This window comes from Bos taurus, chromosome 12 (assembly GCF_002263795.3).
Source record: "Bos taurus isolate L1 Dominette 01449 registration number 42190680 breed Hereford chromosome 12, ARS-UCD2.0, whole genome shotgun sequence".
NCBI lineage: Eukaryota > Metazoa > Chordata > Mammalia > Artiodactyla > Bovidae > Bos > Bos taurus.
Genome location: NC_037339.1, coordinates 26249688 through 26270598, shown reverse-complemented (window position 1 = coordinate 26270598; position 20911 = coordinate 26249688). Strand labels below are relative to the sequence as shown.

The window sequence follows — 20911 nt, the reverse complement described above, 5'->3', positions numbered from 1 at the left end:
TTTTAATGACATTTGCTTTAGTTACAACTGTACTATAATGGCAATGAGTGCTGAGTTTCTGATAATGGTCTCACAGGAGTTTGATTGTACCATGTGATTTCCTTCAAACAGTAAAGTGATATTTCATAAATAAGTTTTTTTCTTTCCTTAAGAAATATCTATCACCATCATTAGTGCTCCCAAACCTCTTCTTAAGAGTTAATCATTAACATTCATATGACATTCAGATGCTTTGTAAATGGAACTATCCAAGAAAATAATAGAGGTGAGACCTGAACTAAGAGAAATAAACTTATTTTTCTCTTGAGAAATAAAATTTAGAGGTCTTTTGGAAATATTTTTTTAACCTCAGATTGATCTACATTTAAAATTCTTCTGTGTTTTCTTTGAAACAAGTACTTTTGTTTCTTGAAGGCTAGAGGAGTAATAAATTATAAAATATCATAGACAGCATTTTTTAGTCAGATAATTTTTTCAGTAAATTTATTAATGTTTTCATTAAGTCTATTTAGTTATTTTTAATAATAGAATACTCTTTTCCTATGTCTGAAGTATTAAGAGCTGTTTTCAAGACTTGTGTTAAATTACATTTGACAGGAGTTAGATATTATGAAAATACCTTTGTGACACTGCTGTTCCTGATCACTATCAGGAACTACCTCTTAAATATACTTAATCGATTTACTGAGAGCTTATTAGCATAATTTTAAAGTGAGCATTCACTTGTACACTTAAAACTTAGCTTAAAATTAGAAATATTGTGAAAAGTCTTCAAATCAAATAAAAAGAACATTAGACTAATAATAATAGCTCCATCATTTTACAGTCCTTCAGCAGTGTATGAGGTTTCTAGTCTTTTCACAGCTTTGGAAGCCTTTGTTATTATCTGACTTTTTTTAGTATTCTAGCCATCATAGTGGATGTGAAATGTTTTATCACTTTTGTATTTGCATTTCTGTGATGTCTAAATGATGTTGAGCATTTGTGTATTTTTTAAGAAATATTTATTACAAAGACCATTTTTAAAAACTGTGGTATTCCTTTTTATTACTGAATTGTAGGAAATTTTTATTCTATATCCCAATCCTTTATTAGATATATGATTTGCAAAGATAGTCTTCTATTCTGTGGATCACTTTATGTCTTAATATGCATTTTTTTGATTACAAATTAAGTTGAGCATTTTCACATGTTTGTTGTCCTTTAAGTTGTGCTCTTTTGCTAAATACCTATTCAGAGTATTTCCACTTTGTCATTTGAATTGTTGGTCATTTTCTTATTGGTTCTTGGGAATTCTGTATATATCTTGGATATGAGTCCTTATTGGATATGCATCAATAATATCTCTTCCTCTGTGACTTGCCTTTTCACACTCTTAATCATCAAATGCTTTGTCTGCATTCAGTTCAGTCGCTCAGTTGTGTCCGACTCTTTGCGACCCCATGAACCGCATCACGCCAGGCCTCCCTGTCCATCACCAACTCGCGGAGTTCACTCAAACTCATGTCCATCAAGTCAGTGATGCCATCCAGCCATCTCATCCTCTGTCATCCCCTTCTCCTGCCCTCAATCTTTCCCAGCATCAGGGTCTTTTCAAATGAGTCAGCTCTTTGCATCAGGTGGCCAAAGTATTGGAGTTTCAGCTTTAGCATCACTCCTTCTCTACATTATTTGAGATAATTATGATTTTTCTACATTTTTTTCTTAGTTTACTGAGTTACATTAGTTGATTTTCAAAATTAAATATTTTTATATTCCTGGAATCCTATGTAGTCATAGATCCATTCCCATTCTAATCCTTATGCTTCTCTTAAAATGACATATCAATGTTAAGTCTTATTTGACTTATTGATATTTTAGTTTAACATTATTTCCTTCTTGAACTGCTTTGTTCAATTGCATTTTGTAACAACATTATTTCTTTGCTTTCTTCTTATCTCCTTGGCCTCCTTTAATTCTCTCCTAGTCCTTCTTCCTAAACTTTAAAGCCTGTGGTATCCTTGTGCTTAATCCTAGAAATCTTGTCACTTTTCTGTTTACACTGTACTCTGATTGAGCTCAGGGTTCCCTTAGCTTTCCTTATACTGCAGATGCTTATACTCAAATGTGTATCCCCAACTACCAGCCTCTCCCTTGAATCTGATTCCACTTAGATGTTTAATAAGCTTCACAGATTTAAATTATCCAAACTGTTACCTTTGATTTTCCTTTCAAATCTTTTGTCCTTTACTCTTCTCTGTCTCAGTTAGCAGTATTGCCCTTCAACAAGTAGTTCAGATAAAAAATGTTAATTCTTTTTGACTCTTTTTCACACACAGAATTCCTTCTGGCAGCATACTGTGTTGTTTTAGTATCAAAACATATCCAGAATCAGTGACTGCTGCTGCTGCTAAGTCACTTCAGTTGTGTCTTGACTCTGTGAGACCCCATAGACGGCCTACTAGGCTCCCCTGTGCCTGGGATTCTCCAGGCAAGAACACTGGAGTGGGTTGCCATTTCCTTCTCCAGTGCATGAAAGTGAAAAGTGAAAATGAAGTTGCTCAGTCATGTCTGACTCATAGCGACCCCATGGACTGCAGCCCACCAGGCTCCTCCATCCATGGGATTTTCCCAGGCAAGAGTACTGGAGCTATTTATTAATACTCCTCTACTTGTTTCTATGCCCATTTTTATTCACACTGTCATCATCGTTCACCACTAGTTACCCACAGTCCATTTTTTGCTTGCAATCAGATTAGTCTTGAAATGTGCCAGGTCCTTCTAGTCCATCCTTCTCAAAGTAAATTCATAAGTCTCTTACCTCTGACATATCCCTTACCACTCTCATTCTTTCTTTCTCTGTTGCAGCCACACTGACCGTACAAAGGCCTCTTTGAAGAGCTTTCTCTTAAAAACTAAAATAGTAAGCATGAGCTCTTCATAGGACTTTTGCATTTTCTTTTCACATTGCTTTGGTAATTCTGTAGATATCCACATGGCTTGATTCTACACGTCATTTAGGATTTTGCTTATGACACTTTATCAGAGAAGTCTTCTCTGATAACTCAATAGACTAGTACTCCTTTGCTAACCATCAATGATTATTTCCCTGCTTAATTTTTATAGCACCAATCTGGCTTTTTTTTTTTTACTTTTTGTTTTCTGCTTCCTTCTGCTATAGTGTATGCCTTGGCTTCATGAAAACAGGGACAACATTTTTTGCATATTATTGCTGTATCTTCTACCTAAAAGTATGTCTTCTTTTATATGTATTTGTTGAATTGAATTAAATAAATGTAAAGGGCTTATGTATTTATCTGATTACATAAAATAATTGTTGTCATTGTTCAGTCACTAAGTTGTGTCCAACTCTTTGTGACCCCATAGACTGCAGCACTCTAGGCTTCCCTGTCCTTTACTATCTCCCAGAGTTTGCTCAAATTCGTGTTCATTGAGTCAGTGACTCTATCTAACCATCTCATCCTCTGCCACCCTTTTCTTCTTTTGTGTTGTCTTTCCCAGCATCAGGGTAAAAGAATAACTTTTTATTTTTTCTTATATTAATGTTCACCTGTTTTATTTTCAAATAATCATCTGTTAGGTGAGTAGTGTAGATAATAAAGTTCCATTTTTATTTATCAACTAATAACAAGTTAATGGTTAACTGTCACTTAGCTTTATCTCCTTGTTTTGGAAGATACAAGTTAATTATTAAAGAAAATAGTCTAGTGAGAGGCCATCTTATTCATTATGTTTAGACTATTTCATGAAAAACTTTTAAGGTATTTTTGTTTTGTTTTATTTGCCAAAATATGAATTTGAAAAAAAAACTTGGAGGCAGTTTGATGTATTCAGTATTTTTATTGTGGTTAATAAGAATTTGATTAATTATCTTAAACATTAAGGGAATATGCTTGCTAGTGTAACTGGAAGTCTAGTGATAGGTGGCTTATCAGTTGTCTTGTTAGGAAACAGATGCTGTGCTCAAACTTGATTATTGAAAGCATTTAATACAAGGCTCTTTAAATGATTTCTGAGCATTGTTAAAGGAAATATCAACATTTGAAGAGATGAGAGGAATGTATGTTTAAAACACAATTCAAATAGAAAGATATTTTAAGTATAGGAGAAGTATACCTGACTAGAGTGTGGCCTTTAATAAAGGAATATAATGTATTGACCTCAAGGGGGGAAGCCAGGGAGATGAATGTCCCAGACTTCATTTTCTTCCTATCCTTTAATTTCCTGCTGGCGTCTTCAACTAGCCAAACCCACTGGAAGCACAGAAATAGGATGGTGAAGGTTGGAAAATAATTCATTACAGCCAGAAAAACATATCCAGTAAGTTGGACTTCAGGGTTAGCTTAAGTCTCAATTATGTATGTCATCAGAGACCAGGTTTTTCTCTATCTCTCTACTGCTACCTACAGTTATGCTTTTGTGCTGTAGCTATTATTCTTTGTGGTCATAGAGTTGCTGGGCCGACTTGGTGCTATAAGCCTTCACATCCAAGTGGAGAGAGCTCTTTTCTCCCAATTACTGAAGAAGATCCTTCCCTCCAGTTTGACTGATCAGCTTAGGTCTCGGTCTCTTTTGAACTTAATGTTGTGAAAATTTTGATGCTCTCTCTCTGACAACAATAATAATACACATAAATGATAGATCTTGGTGTCCATAAGGAGCTAAATGGGTAATGAAGATCAACTACGTCATGATACACCTCTAGTAATTAAAATAATTTCCCACAATGTATAGTTTGCTTGATATATGATGCATGTTTTATATATTTATATATATATATATATATATATAGAGAGAGAGAGAGAGAGAGAGAGAGAGAGAGGGAGATAGAAGAGGTTCTTTAAAAACATTTCTAGCAATCCATTTCATTGTGGGCTGCTTTAAGTGTGGGGAAGACCTCTTTTTACTGCATAGCAATTTCTCTCTCTAACATTCATCACTCTTATTTGGCTTAATAACTTTTTGGAGTAGATATTACAATAAAATAGTTTTTTCTAGCTTCCCAGATTATACTTCCAAATGTGTTTATTCACCCCTTATATAGCACTTCTTGCAAACTAGGTATTCAGTTACCACACAAAAGTAACATCATATAGTTTAAATTTCAGAGCTTGCACTTTACAGATTAATAACTATAAATTGTCTTGGAGTAGGAAATGGCAACCCACTTCGTATTCTTGCCTTGAAAATTCCATGGGCAGAGGATCCTGGTGGGATACAGTCCATGGGGTTGCAAAGCATTAGACACAACTGAGTGACTAAGGAACTAACTATAAATTATCCAAGAATAAGTCTCTTTTTAAAATAGCTTTCCTTGACAAAATGAAAACAAATATCATAGTTTAAAAATATTTTCAATCTATCTTAGTTAAAACATTAAAACAAAATTGGATATCCTTCTATCCTCTTCTGATCAGTGTTTTGTCTTATCTGTTTTATTCTTACTCTGTTCTTGAATTTGACATGAATTCAGTTAAACATTTAGTGAAGAATTATGGCAGGTTCCAGACAGTTAAAAGATGAATAAGATAGTATCCTTTTTTAATATCAGGAAAGAAAGATATGTAAATAACAGTTATCCAAGGTAGACAGAATAAGTACTGCATACTTATAGGTAAAGGTCACATGCTTTTGAAGAACTTTCATTTTATGCCTGGTAGGATTTTGTGTGGCCAATAAAAAAGCACAATTGTAGAAAAATGTGTCCTAAAGATAAATTTTCGAATTTAAAAAGCTACCCAACAGTATAAATTGCTGTGAAGAACAAAATAACTTTTTTTTAATGATGTTAAAGGACCCACCTGATGCTTCTAAGCATATCTTTTAATTAGGTGGAGAAGTTAAAAGCTTATTTCCAGATTATGAATTAGTTCCTCAAATGAATATGTTCCTAATGGTCAATCTGATTTTATATCACTTAAGTGTTTTTATAGACACATGACAATTTTTATAGGCTAAAATCTGATCTATAAGATAGGTTCTAACTATTGCTCTGTTATTTTTTTTTTTTAACTTTACAATATTGTATTGGTTTTGCCATACATCAACATGGATCTGCCACAGGTGTACACGTGCTCCACATCCTGAACCCTCCTCCCTCCTCCCTCCCCATACCATCCCTCTGGTTCATCCCAGTGCAGCAGCCCCAAGCTTCCTGTATCCTGCATCGAACCTGGACTGGCGATTCATTTCTTATATGATATTATACATGTTTTAACGCCATTCTTCCAAATCATACCCCCTTCCTCTCCCACAGAGTCCAAAAGACTTCTATACATCTGTGTCTCTTTTGCTGTCTCGCATACAGGGTTGTCTGTTATTTTAATTTTATTCCCCTCAGTTCAGTTTAGTTAGTTCAGTCGCTCAGTTGTGTCCAACTCTTTGCGACCCCATGAATTGCAGCACGCCAGGCCTCCCTGTCCATCACCATCTCCCGGAGTTCACTCAAACTCACATCCATCGAGTTGGTTATGCCATCCAGCCATCTCATCCTCTGTCGTCCCCTTCTCCTCCTGCCTCCAATCCCTCCCAGCATCATAGTCTTTTCCAATGAGTCAACTCTTCACATGAGGTAGCCAAAGTATTGGAGTTTCAGCTTTAGCATCAGTCCTTCCAGTGAACACCCAGGACTGATCTCCTTTAGGATGGACTGGTTGGATATCCTTGCAGTCCAAGGGACTTTCAAGAGTCTTCTCCAACACCACAGTTCAAAAGCATCAATTCTCCGGTGCTCAGCTTTCTTCACAGTCCAACTTTCACCTCCAGACATGACCACTGGAAAAACCATAGCCTTATTCCCCTATCCATGGTTAAAATAGTTTAGAATTTTAAAGTAGTATTACTTTTTGTATTAAAGTTCCTTTAAAATGAGTGACCAATCTGCTTTTTTGTAACTCAAATATTTATTTATCTTTGTCTACCTCCCCCTTGCAATAAGTTATTTTTTTAGGATTATTTCTTCCATCTTACGAAGTTTTCATCTAAAGTTATGTTCTAAGGCTTGGTTTGAATTTTGTCAGACTGTTGCTGATCTCACTGTCTGTGTTTTGTCACATAGCCTACTAATACAAAATCATTGCTAGCCTGCTAGCCTTATACTTCAAATTAGTTAAATGTTACCTTCTCAGTAAAATCTCTTTAAACCACCCTTCCACACATTTTCCATTCACTTCATGTTCTTTTTTCACACTTTTCATACACTTGTTATATTTATCATGTTACATGTTTTACCTTTTTAAGTTTATTGGATGTTCTTGTCTTCTCTTTTATTAGAATGTAAGTTTTTTATTTTTATTTTTTCCAGTTTTGTGTTTTGTTAACTAGTCTTTCCTCAGTACCAAGAAGCATACCTGTCAAACATACATATTTCCTGAGTACTAAATGAAAAGCATGAGCTTGAATTTCTACTTTCTTTCTTTAGTCATCAAGAGTTCATATAACTAGAGCTGTCCTGGAGCAGTTTTTATCGTTTGCAAAATACCTTGATGGTTTATCTCACGGAGCACCTTTGCTGAAGCAGCTTTGTGATCACATTTTATTCAACCCAGCCATCTGGATACATACACCTGCAAAGGTATACTGTTTAACTTCAGTTATTTTATTTTAATATTATAAATTATAAATATATAGTTATTGGATCTAAACTGTTGAGTAGAAAATGTTGAAATTTTTCAATTTATGTTATAGTCAGTCTGAAGCAGTCATATTAGGCAGTATTAAAATCAAAAAGGTAAATACTCAAATATTAAAATAAGTGGAACTATAGTTAAAAATTATATTTTTTTAATGGGGTGATGAGAAAGTTCTGGAACTAGATAGTGGTGATGGTTGCTAAAAAAATATCAAACCTGTATTTCTTAACCTATTAAAGGTGAAACCCACTTAGACTTAAGACCAAAATTTGAGAGGTAAAACTATAAAGCTTATAGGAGAAATTGTTGAAAGATACCTTTACAGTTTGATGATAGCCAAAAGGTTCTTAATTAAGACCTTCCAAACCTCTCTTTTTAGGGGGTTAAGTAATGCATTTGATAATATCAAAATTAAGGATTTTGTTAAATGATCTCCATAGATGATGTTAATAAATAAATGATAGATTGCTGCTAAGTCACTTCAGTCGTGTTCAACTCTGTGCGACCCCATAGACGGCAGCCCTCCAGGCTCCGCCATCCCTGGGATTCTCCAGGCAAGAACTCTGGAGTGGGTTGCCATTTCCTTCTCCAATGCATGAAAGTGAAAAGTGAAAGTGAAGTCGCTCAGTCATGTCCAACTCTTCGCGACCCCATGGACTGCAGCCTACCAGGCTCCTCCGTCCATGGGATTTGCCAGGCAAGAGTACTGGAGTGGGGTGCCATTGCCTTTCCAAAATGATAGATTAGGAGGTATTTTACAATGTCAAACTATTGGGAAAAGAGGGAAATATTGAATATTAGCCTTGATTCAGATATTAGTATTGCATAAGTGTTAAATTTACTGAGTAGAGGAATTATATTATGTTCTATGTAGGAGAATGGCCTTATTCTTAGGAGATTCACATTGAAATATTTGGTGGTGAAGTGTCTGAATGCTAACAACCTCCTTTCAAACATTTCATCAAAAAAACAGTTTTATCAAAATATATTTATACATCTATATGTATAATATAATAGGAATAAAGGAAGCAGATGTGGGATAATATTAACAGTTGGTAAATCTTTTATGATAGTTACATAACCGGAGAAAATAGTGATTAAAAACATTCAGAATGTAAAAGGAACTCTTGAAAAATCAATGCTAAAAATATTAAAATATTAGGCTTGATTTAATAAATGCATTCTGAAGTCATTAGATAGTGACTTACAACCTTTCGAAGAAAGAAAATCTGGTACAATGATTGTTAAGATTAGGAAAAGAAAAAAGTACCAGATAACTAATTATATCACAATAATTGTCATCATTGTGGCTGGAAAATTCATTCTATTTGAGCATAGATTTTTTTTCATGATATCATGATATGTAAAAATATTTGTTTTAAAAGAAATTTATTCATAATTTTTTAGATATCAGCATAACATTTTTATTATTTTGCATACCTGAATTTAGCTCTCTTTTATTCTAGTAGAAATCAAGGGACATTTTGAGCTGCCTTTTGTAATTTTCAAGTCTCCCACATAACTTCAAAATTCTATTTTTTTATGGTTTGTCATTTTAATTATTGTGGTAAAAGTCAAACCTGGTGTTTGTTCATTCTTTAAATAGGGTGGTTAAACTTGTTGTCTTTATACTTACATGCTAGATTCTGATACTGTGACAATAGGTTAAGAAAATTTGAAATTACATGAACTTTTAGGGTCTATGACAACAATGTATAATTTTTCTAAATATGATATAGCTGACTGATATTATGTTCCTTTCAACTGCTACATTGTACTTTGATTAAGGGCTTTAGTCTAGCTGGCTTTTTAAATAATTTTATTAGAATATGTTGATTGCAGATTATCTTTATAATATAAATAACACTTAGTAAATAATTATTTTTAACCTCATAATAGATGATTCTTTCTCAGCCTTTATATAGATTTACATTTAAATTAGAATAGAATGTATATTTTTAATGTAAGCACTTGAGGCATTTTAAATTTATTTTAATGCTTTGTTAATATTCTGTACTAGGTTCAGCTTTCTCTATACACCTATTTGTCTGCTGAATTTATTGGAACTGCTACCATTTACACCACCATACGCAGAGTAGGAACAGTATTACAGCTTATGCATACACTAAAATATTACTACTGGGTCATTAATCCTGCTGATAGTAGTGGCATTACACCCAAAGGTTTAGGTAAGTACAGTATTACCTATGTAAGTTGGGCCATGGTGATGAAATTGGGAAAGAAATTAGATGAAGAAATATTGGGAAAACTTTGATTTGAGGGGGAAAAGGGAATTTATTAAGTTAATAAAAGTAGGGAACTGTATCCATGTAAGACAGATGTTATAATTTATCAGTGTATAGTAATATATTATAATTTAAAAAAAATAATTTTTTCCCAAATCTGACATTAGTAAGCAATTTGAAATTGCCACAATCTGAAATTTTATATTCTCTACTGTTGAAACTGTACAGAATTACTACTAATTTATATTATAATTGCAATGTATATAATTTAAATTTTCCATAATATCACAATATAATTTCATTGAGCTTATTATTTAATAATAACAATGATGGAGGTTTTTGGTTTATTTTTTTGATTTCTGTTTTATTCTAGATGGTCCCCGGCCATCACAAAAAGAAATTATATCACTGCGGGCATTTATGTTACTTTTCTTGAAACAGCTTATACTAAAGGTAAACAGTTTTACATAATGCATAATTGCAGTATATTAAGTGAAAAGAATTTTTGCCAGAGTTTAAATCAATATTGTAAAATCAGTAATAACTACCTTCAATTCATGAATTACTTTCAGTATTCTATAAATCTTAGTATTAACTCTTGTTGAACTTCACTTTGCATTAAACTTTGTGTTAAATATTCTCTGAAAGTCTCCATACTGAGGGATGTAACAAAAACAGACAAGGAATATGTGCATGAAAATTGAGCATGAAGATTTTATTCTAGAAAATCATCTGTGTTTCTGTTTGAGAAGTCATATGTTACATATTTTATCATAGTAGGATTTTTAAAAGATTAAGATATATAGAAAATAATGGCAAAATACACAGTAATTGATATTGTAAAGTCTTATTATAATTTGCATCATTTTAAGAAAAGAATATGGGATTAGAAAATAGTGATTGAATATACTTAGATGAAGAAAATATAATATTTTTGATAGTGAATTCAATCAAATATTAGCAATTTTAGACGAATATACTTTTCTAAGTATTTACTTATTTAACTTGATTTGATATAGCCTATGGGTTATGAAGTATCTGAGTATTATAATTAAAGCATCATTACTTTTAAGTAGTTTATATTTTATTTTAAAATGATTAATTTGATGTATGTCTTTAATTAAAGTTTTAATTTTAAATTTAAATTAAATATATATATATTTTAAATTAGGATCGAGGGGTCAAGGAAGATGAACTTCAGAGTATATTAAATTACCTGCTTACAATGCATGAGGTAGGATATGGTTTGGGTCTTCCATTTTAACAATTTTATTCAATGCATTAAAAAACATTTATTATTGAATAAATATTGATGATCCTTATTATGCAGGATGAAAATATTCATGATGTGTTACAGTTACTAGTGGCTTTAATGTCAGAACACCCAGCATCAATGATACCAGCCTTTGATCAAAGAAATGGAATAAGGTATGAATATAATATAAGTATCATTAGTAGAGTTTAATTTAGTACACGTATGCTTCCCAGAATAATCCTATTCAGTTAACTTTTGGGTATATATAGAAAAATCTTACACATAAGAAGGGAATAGATGGAGAAAGCTGTTATTAATCCTCCTAATACTCAGGAAACTGATGAAATGTATAGAAAATGGGTCTCAAGTCTCAAAAAAGAGTAATTATATTGTTACTGTAGTAAAGGCATTTCAAGAAGTTGAAAGAGCAAATTTTTTGACAAAAAGATGAGAGCACATGGTATATTTCAGCTAAAGAAAGCTCTAGAAAATTCTAAGTTTGGGCTCAAGAGGTAGAGAGTGGCCAGGTTGAAAGATCCATTAAATGGTAAGAACTTTAAATTTTTTCTGTTGGTCATGAAAACTAAAGAATTTTGAATATAGAAATGATTTGCAGATTTCTATTTTTCCAAGGAGCAATGTGGAGAATGAGTTGGAAAGGGATAAAACTAATGTAGCAAGACCAGTAGAGAAATTATTTTATTCGTAAGTATTAGGGATAATGAGCCAGGACAATGGCAGTGTGATGGGAAGATGGGGATGAAATGTTTTTGAATTAGAATCCAAAACCGAAGAATTTGAAAACTTTAGTTATGTTGATTGTAAAGTAATTGTGTAGATATGAATAAAACAGTTTCTTGGTTAGTATTCTTAAGTACGTTAAACCTATAACCTAGCCTCTTAGGGATTCTCTCATTTTTTCTGGAATCTGAGTTATTTGTATAAATAAGAATTCTAGGTAATGCCACATGTAACTCAGTGAGCTTTCACAGGTTTTAAAAAGAGTTTGGAAAGAATATATTAATAACTGTCAAAAGACTATATTATTAGTGCTTCTTTTACTTGGTCATTTATATCAGCAAATAACAACTTTATAATCTTGAAGGATTTCCTTTTCAAGTTAGAGAAGCCATCACTTTATTTCTATGTGGATATCCATCTTGTGACATCACTCTTCCCATTGAGTTTACAACCCATGGGGTTGCTAATCTATTTGAATAATAAAATTATACATTTCATTAGTAACAACTACAAGTATATTTTACTGTGAGATTGAACTCTATGAAATTGCTGAAACTTAGTGATTTTACTGAATAGTAGCAATTTCATATGGTACAATCATGTTTCTCATAGTTGATACCAGCTGGACATGTCACATTGTTTGTTACCAGTATGTTAAAAACAATCACAAAGATGAAAAATTTGCTACTTTAGTTTTTCATTTTAAAAAGAATGTGGAGAATGTAGGTTCTTGTTTAAAATATTGAAAAAATAGATATATTAGGTATAAAATTTTAAAATCTATACCCTAGAAAATAGGAACTAAAGGGTAACAGTTATGTCTGGGGAAATTTTTGATTAATTATAATTCATACATACTAAGAAGTGAACACAAAGATTGCACTTAATTTAATACTGATAATATTAAACTGGGCTTAAAGAAAACCTTGTGGTAATACAACATTGAACTGAGCATCAAAAAATGTAATATTTTTGTATCTCAAAACCTTTAAAGAAAAGTATGCTAATGCTAAGTCACTTCAGTCGTGTCCGACTCTGTGCGACCCCATACACGGCAGCCCACCAGGCTCCCCCATCCCTGGGATTCTCCAGGCAAGAACACTAGAGTGGGTTGCCATTTCCTTCTCCAATGCATGAAAGTGAAAAGTGAAAGTGAAGTCGCTCAGTCGTGTCCGACTCCTAGCGACCCCATGGATTGCAGCCTAACAGGCTCCTCCGTCCATGGGATTTTCCAAGCAAGAGTACTGGAGTGGGGTGCCATTGTAGACAGTTTCTTTTTTACATCATTTTCTGGCTGAATATAGTAGGCTAAAGCAAATTAACTAGAATTCACCTATCAGATTATATTGTAAGTAAACGGTCATTAACTGAATCGTTGGTAAATTTCCTATTCATTCTTCATATTATTTTTTAAATAAGTACTTGGTTGTAAAAAAAATCCTATGTAGCATAGATGTCTGATGGCCTTAGATCTTTCATGTTTCAAATGTTAAATCATAATTTCTGTTGATCTCAGATGTATTTATACCTTTTTATCCCTTAAACTCAAAGTTATTCCTAGAGAATAGGAATTATGTGGAGTTTCTGATAACATGTTTGAGTAGAGTCACATTTTTATGCTGTGAGGTTTTACTTTTGTTTTCAAGATTATTTTTGCTATTGAATGTTCTTTTTATGATTCCCTGAATATTTCTCTTTTTTTGAAATGTATAACTTTTCTATGGGCTTTCCAGTTGACTCAGTGGTAAAGAATCCACCTGCCAGTGCATCTGAGGCAGGTTCGATCCCTGAGTCAGAAAGATCCCTGAAGTAGGAAGTGCCAACTCACTCCCGTGTTCTTTTCTGTGAAATCTCATGGCAGGCTGCATATAGTCCATGGGGTCACAAAAGAATTTGACACGACTTAGTGACTAAAACATCAATGACAAAATAATAACTTTTCTGTTCTCATACTTGTCTTTTTTTTTTTTTCATTACTGATATTGGTCCTTAATAATTCTGAAAGTATATTTCAGTGTAAATTTACATTCATTTAAGAACTTGAATGGCAAGAACTGGAGTGGCAACCCACTCCAGTATTATTGCCTGGAGAATCCTATGGACAGAGGAACCTGGCAGGCTACAGTCCATGGGGTCACAAAGAGTCGGACACAACTGAGTGACTAATGCTAGTAACTTGAGGCTTTTCTAAAAAACTATCTTCTGAAGGAAGTAATCACTCTTCTCCTCATCTATTCTTCAGTAGAGTAATAAGATAGTATTATCAACAATATATTATTTTGTTTTTAATAGTATAAGCTACTGTTAAACAATTTAAAATAGATGTTATTAACTTTCAATTATTTGTTTTTCTCTGTTACTGTCCCTGAAATGATAGGAAAATTATACTTTGCAAACAGATCGGAGAGAACTGAGCAACTAAGTATCCACACACCTTACAGGAAAAAAAAATTATTTTTTGGAAAAAAATGAGATAAAATTTCTGAAGTACATATAAATATTATTTGAAGGGATTGTAAGTTAGGTCATATGTTAGTTTGTTGTACAACACATTTGCGTAGGAACCAAGAATTGAAACTCTTTGAGGAAACCAGTTTGCTTTTTCTGCTACTTCCTATATAGCTGCTTTATTCTTCTGTATATAGACTCGCCTTTGTGAACAGAGCAAGGCTGTCCTACCGTTTCTGTTCTAAATCATTTCCTAATTCAAGAGCCCAACAAAGATTAGCTATTGTTTCTCAGAACTTATTCCAAATTTTCAGAAAAGAAAAATTGAGCAGGTATGTACTCCCCTGGTCCAATTAGCCATAACCAGGAAAAAAGGTCATTAAGTACAAATGTTAGGGGAAATTCTAATAGAAGAAGAAATGTGGCTTAACTGAGCATGAGTCTTAATATTGAAAATTATATTCTATGTGCTGGGAGGCATTACTTATGAACAACCAATTGCTTTGTCCTTTTCAGTATGTATTTGAAGTTCAAATATAAAGAAAACTAATATGCTAGTTTTCAAATTTTTTCAAAGAATTTAAAATTCTGAGATATTTTATGTTTTATACATTTATAATTTCCTTGTAAAGTATACAGTGCTTATATTTTTAATATTCAAATGTGCTCAAAAGATCATTTATTTCTATATATTTTAGGGTAATCTACAAATTATTGGCCTCTAAAAGTGAAAGTATTTGGGTTCAAGCTCTGAAGGTTCTGGGATATTTTCTGAAGCATTTAGGTCACAAGTAAGTTGATGTTTTTCATAATGAATTATAGAAGTATCTACTGAAATTGTGTTTTTACTGGTTTAGTAACACGTAAATTTGATTGGAATGATGTTACAATGAAAATAACTTCTTATGTTAAAAAGAAAAACATTTTATAAAAGAATGTTTTTTTAACAGTTTCTCACACTTAAGTAATTTACTTTATTCCTGTTGCATGCTTTTAAAGATAATGTAACATATTTCATCAAATAAAATAAAGGACATTGGGATATGCTTTCAATGAAAGCTTTCTTGACACAGGCAAATATGTATATTGAGGTTTTGCTGACAGCTAAGTCAATATTTAATATCTGTTTGTATTATTTTCTAATTTTGAGGCTTATTGTGATTTGAAGATCCTACAATATTCCTTTTTTCCCCAAAGTCCGGAGTTTAGACACTTTTAAAAATCATTTGCTGAGAAAAAAATAAACAAAAATCACTTGCTGATATAATGAATGTTTTTCATACTATGTTGTCCTGTGCATGAATAGTCTTGTATAAGTCCATTTTATATACAAATGAGCCCAAATACTGCCATTTAGCAACGATGGATAGGGTTCCTCTCAGAATTTTTGAATTGCTAATTTTTTTTTGGTATTTTGAACTGTGGAGAGTGATCAATAATACTAATGAAAATTTCACACCATTCAGATAAAACATGTCTAACATGCTAAATAGTCTAGAAAAGTAAATATTATTTTCATTTTGGTACCAAATCAATAGTTAAGAGAGAATGGTGATATTATAGATCTAGAGAATAGTTCAACAAAGCCTGGATTGTAGAAAAGAGTAATGTGTACTTGAGGAACTGTAAGTTTACTAAGTGATAGAATACCAGGAGTGAGAGCATATTCAGTTTTAACTTCAAGAGATATGGCTCATGGCACCCCACTCCAGTACTCTTGCCTGGAAAATCCCATGGACGGAGGAGCCTGGTAGGCTTCAGTCCATGGGGTCGCGAAGAGTCGGACACGACTGAGCGACTTCACTTTCACTTTTCACTTTCATGCATTGGAGAAGGAAATGGCAACCCACTCCAGTGTTCTTGCCTGGAGAATCCCAGGGACGGGGGAGCCTGGTGGGTTGCCGTCTATGGGATCGCACAGAGTCAGACACGACTGAAGTGACTTAGCAGCTTAGCAGCATTTAACTTTGGTTAAGAATAGGAAATTGATTGGGAATAATTAATAAAGGCTTCTTCCCTCTATGCAAGCTCTTAAAAATTGTCAAGAAACACACATTTTAAAACATAGAAATGTGGAAACGATAAGCAGAACTAACCAGTACATGACGAATAGTCACTGGAAAATATTGCCATGAAGTACACAATAAATATAGTTAAAATTTTTACTGTAAGTTTAAAAAGTAAGAAAGAATTTCTTGTGAGAAAGGGAAGCTCCAAAGCAGAAATTTACGAAGTTAGAAGAAATGATGGAATAACTTTGAAATGTTGAATCATGAGCTAACAAAAATTTCAAACAAATTGGAAGGAAAAACTCTCACACAAAAATGAAATTGGAAGATGCTCAAGGAAGAGAAACTCTGTGGATAGCACAGTAAGGTACACGGAAGATAAAAATGAAAACAAAGCAAATAATGTGCATGGAATATATGGATGCGCATTATATGGATGAATATAAAAGAGTTCAGAAGGATTAAAGAGGAAATGATCCATACAGAAGACATAGAAATTCCAAAAACATAAACAGCGTAAATAGAGTTTCCAAATAAGAAAAGCAGAACAATGTAACTAAACAAGTGTTTTTAAACCTATAATTCAGTGAGCTTCTAATATAGATCTTGCCATCCATATTAAAGGGTATATGCTGTGTACCAAGAACATTTTTCTTGAAATGGTCTGTAGAAAAGTATACTATTGGATTTAAATATAATTTTTTTAAGTCCTTTTTTCAACATTCACAAGTTAAAGGGGAAAAAAGTTACTCTGGGCTTCAGCTTGTCTACGACAACCATCAGTAGAAAATGTAAAGCAGTAACTGTCAAGTACTCAAGAAAATGGAAACCAAAGTATCCTTTACATAAAAGTGTGCTGCCAAACAATTTTTAATCATGTAAGGAACTGTTTTTCTGAATAATTCTTGAGAAAATTACTAGGGGTTAAGTTCAGCCAATTAGGACTGACTGGACAGACTACAGCCAAGTACTCTTGATGAACACTGAATTAATTTAATAGTAAAACTAAGACTAAAACAAATAACAGACTGGTATCTCCTTTTTGTATGCCCTAATAAGGTAGAAATTCTATTGTTATAATGAATTGAGAAAGAACTAGGGAAAGGAGGAAACTAGACAAAGTTCAAAGAATCAAAGGATATCCATGTAAGCTGACAATAAAAATGTAGGCCTATTGAATAAAATTTGATGCTTTAGGAGAGAGGAAAATTTGAGTAAATATGGAGATTTTATCATTGCCCATCATTGGGAAATACATGAACTGCCTACACATAAAGGACCTCTTATTCCTTTATAACAACAAAGATGAACAGTTAAAACTGTAATGCTCATCAAGACTTCCCTGGTAGTCCAGTGGTTAAGACCCTGTGCTTCCAATGCAGGGGGCATAGGTTTGGTCCCTCGTTGGGAAACTTGAGCTCCCAAATGCCATGCAGCCAAGAAAAAGAAAAGATGAAAAAAAGAAAACTGTAACGCTGTCAATATATTAAAAAATACTGTATAAATAAAACTGAGAACAATGCATATAATGGATGATTTTTAAAAATCTATAAAATTCAAGAAGCATAAAACCTGACATATGCATGCTAACTCCTTTCAGTTGTGTCCGACTCTTTGTGAGCCCATGGACCATAGCCCACCAGGCTCCTCTGACCATGAGAGTCTGTAGGCAAGAATTAAGGTGTGGGTTGCCATGCCATCTTCCAGGGGATCTTCCTATCTAGGAATCAAATCCACATATCTTAAAGTCTCTTGCATTGGTGGCATGTTCTTTACCACTAGTGCCACCTGGGAAACCCAAAACTGTAATACATAAATACAAATGAAAAAAATCAGGAATCATGGTCTTATTATTGGACAAGTTAGAATTCAAGCCAAAAAGCAATAAACAACATAAACAAAGATACTTTATAATATTAAAAGTTGAAACTTTAATGAAACAGAAATTACAGGAGAAATAATCACTAATAATTTAAAACATTGAAACAAACTCTAATTCACCCCAGCCCATAAAAAGGCAAAAGGGAGAGGAATATAAATAGTAAAGTAAATCTGATTAATATAGCTTGAAGTCAGTAGGTACCACATTAATAAAGACTGTAACTCCCAAGTGCTTATGGAACATGAATGAAAATTTTTTTTTTTTTTTAAGAATACTGGAGTGGGGTGCCATTTCCTTCTCCAGGGGATCTTCCCCACCCAGGGATCGAACATGGGTCTCCTGCATTATAGGCAGATGCCCTACCATCTGAGCCACCAGGGAAGTCCATGAATGAAAATTTGACTTGGTGTGAAAGTGAAAGTATTAGTCTCTCGGTCATGTCTGACTCTTTGCCACCCCATCGACTGTAGTCAACCAGGCTCCTCTGTCCATGCAGTTCTCCAGGCAAGAATACTGGAGTGTGTTGCCATCCCTTTTCCAGGGATCTTCCCAACCCAAGGATCAAACCTGGGTCTCCTGCATTGCAGGCAGATTCTTTACCATCTGAACCACCAGGGAGGCTGGACATGGTAGGGTGTAGTAGGGTCAAAGAAAAAAATCCAAAACAGAGAGACAAAACGGTCAAGATTTTCTTGTTAAAATGCAACAAAATTGAAAATAGGAATAAAATTAAAAAAATAAAGTTTCTTCTTCCTAGACATTTAAAATTTATTAAACAACTTTTGTGTCAAAGAGAAAGTACACTGAAATTGCAGAATTTTTAGAAAACAACTTCAAAACCCCATTGAATACAGCTAAAGAAGTGCTTGGGAGAAGGAACTGGCAACCCACTCCAGTATTCTTGCCTGGAGAATCCTGTAGACAGAGGAGCCTGGAGGGCTGCTGTCCATAGGGTCGCACAGAGTTGGACACAACTGAAGTGACTTAGCATGCATGCATGCATTGGAGAAGGAAATGGCAACCTACTCCGGTATTCTTGCCTGGAGAATCCTCGGGTCAGAGGAGCCTGGTGGGCTGCGTCTATAGGGTTGCACAGAGTTGGACACGACTGAAGCAACTTAGCAGCAGCAGCAAAGAAGTACTTAGAGGAATATCATAGCTATGAAACAATAGAAAAGAAATACAGAATAAAAGAATTAAAGCATAAACATTAGATAAGGAATTACAATAAATGGAAATAATAAATTAGAAAGTAGGAATTAAAGATTTAAAAGACAGATAATCATTTAAAATCTGATTTTTTAAAAATTGTAATAAAAATGGCTAGCTAACCGCTAAGCAACTGAAGAAAGGGCAAATGTAATGAATGTACAAAATCAGTGATAATTTTCTTAATTAGTATAGAAACTGAGGAAGTTAAAAGAATCTTGCATGATGAGCTTTCTCTAGAAATTGGTAAGACAACCCAGTAGAAGAATAGGCAAGGATGTATGTAAGTGAACAATTTATAGAGGCAAATACATGTGGCACAACTGTATTTGAAAGGAGGTAAATTCTACCTCTAGTAGAATATATATTATATATATATATATATATATATATATATATATATATATAAATGTAATTCTACCTGTTGGGGCTTCCCTGGTGGCTCAATTCTACCTGTAGTAAGGGAAATATAATCTAAAACTAAGCACATTGTTCATGTATTAGATGGATAGAAATCTCAAAATTCAGCATCCTTCTCTGTTAGCAAGACACATGGGAAGAGCAAGCATCTCACATATTGCTAACTAGAGCATAAACTAGTATAACCCCATATGGAGTGCAGTTTATTTTCATTGATATCTGTCAAAATTACAAATACGTGTACTTTTTAACCTAACAATTCATCAGTTGCAGGCATGTGAAATGATAGCTATTCAGAGTTATTCATTTTTTCTTTGTTTATGATAGTAAATGTTAGGAGAAATCTTAAATTTCTATTAATGGGGGAATTTGTTAACAAATAAATTATAGTTCATTTATTAAATGGAATACTATGTAGTTATAAGACCAATGAGATAAGTCTCTACATACAGATATAACAACTATATTGTTAAAAGATTAAAAATAAATAGTAAAGATGGATATGTATTATTAATAGACGCTATTTTTGTTGAAAGAGAACATGAGAACATAGTACTTATTATATTTGCAGTGAGAAAGTCTAGTCGAATTCATAAGAAATAAATCAAGAACGGTGGTTTCTAATGGGGAGTTGGTAGAAATGAAGGTATATATAGATTATGTTAATATTTTAATCATATTAATGTTAGTTATAGAAACAATTTTTCAGGAACAAATTGTTTAAAAAACTGCAAACATTGAATGTAAAAAGCGCCTTTAAAAAACTGCAAACATTGAATGTAAAAAGCGCCTTTAAAATCTTGAAAGAATTTTCAGGAATTACATTATTAATGGAATTAATTAAGTAGAATCAATGACTGATTAGTTAAAATGAGTTATCTATTGGAGAATGATGGAGCAGGACTAGGCTTAAATACACCTACACAGTTTAAATAATTCCTATCAATGTTATGAAATTAAATTTAGTAGTAAAAAGAAAAAAAACACTTAAAGCATATACAACTTGATGGTTAATGGATATAATTGATTAACAATATACACGTAGTTCATTGGCTCTCAAGTTGGACTGC

General features: G+C 33.1%; 1 protein-coding gene and 1 non-coding gene across 7 annotated transcripts in view; one reads left to right on the top strand and one right to left on the bottom strand.

Annotated features, from left to right (window-relative positions):
• NBEA (neurobeachin) overlaps positions 1 to 20911 on the top strand; it is a 673061-nt gene that overhangs the window by 171557 nt on the left and 480593 nt on the right. For all 6 annotated transcript variants that reach the window (XM_059892161.1, XM_059892163.1, XM_059892162.1 and 3 more), the window contains 6 exons: positions 7421 to 7573; positions 9652 to 9820; positions 10251 to 10330; positions 11049 to 11111; positions 11208 to 11305; positions 15020 to 15112. In XM_059892161.1, the coding sequence (XP_059748144.1) occupies positions 7421 to 7573; positions 9652 to 9820; positions 10251 to 10330; positions 11049 to 11111; positions 11208 to 11305; positions 15020 to 15112 (656 nt within the window). The remainder of the gene's footprint in view (positions 1 to 7420; positions 7574 to 9651; positions 9821 to 10250; positions 10331 to 11048; positions 11112 to 11207; positions 11306 to 15019; positions 15113 to 20911) is intronic.
• Positions 18522 to 18593, bottom strand: TRNAY-AUA (transfer RNA tyrosine (anticodon AUA)). Its single transcript has one exon. It is a non-coding gene; the product is annotated as a tRNA-Tyr (tRNA).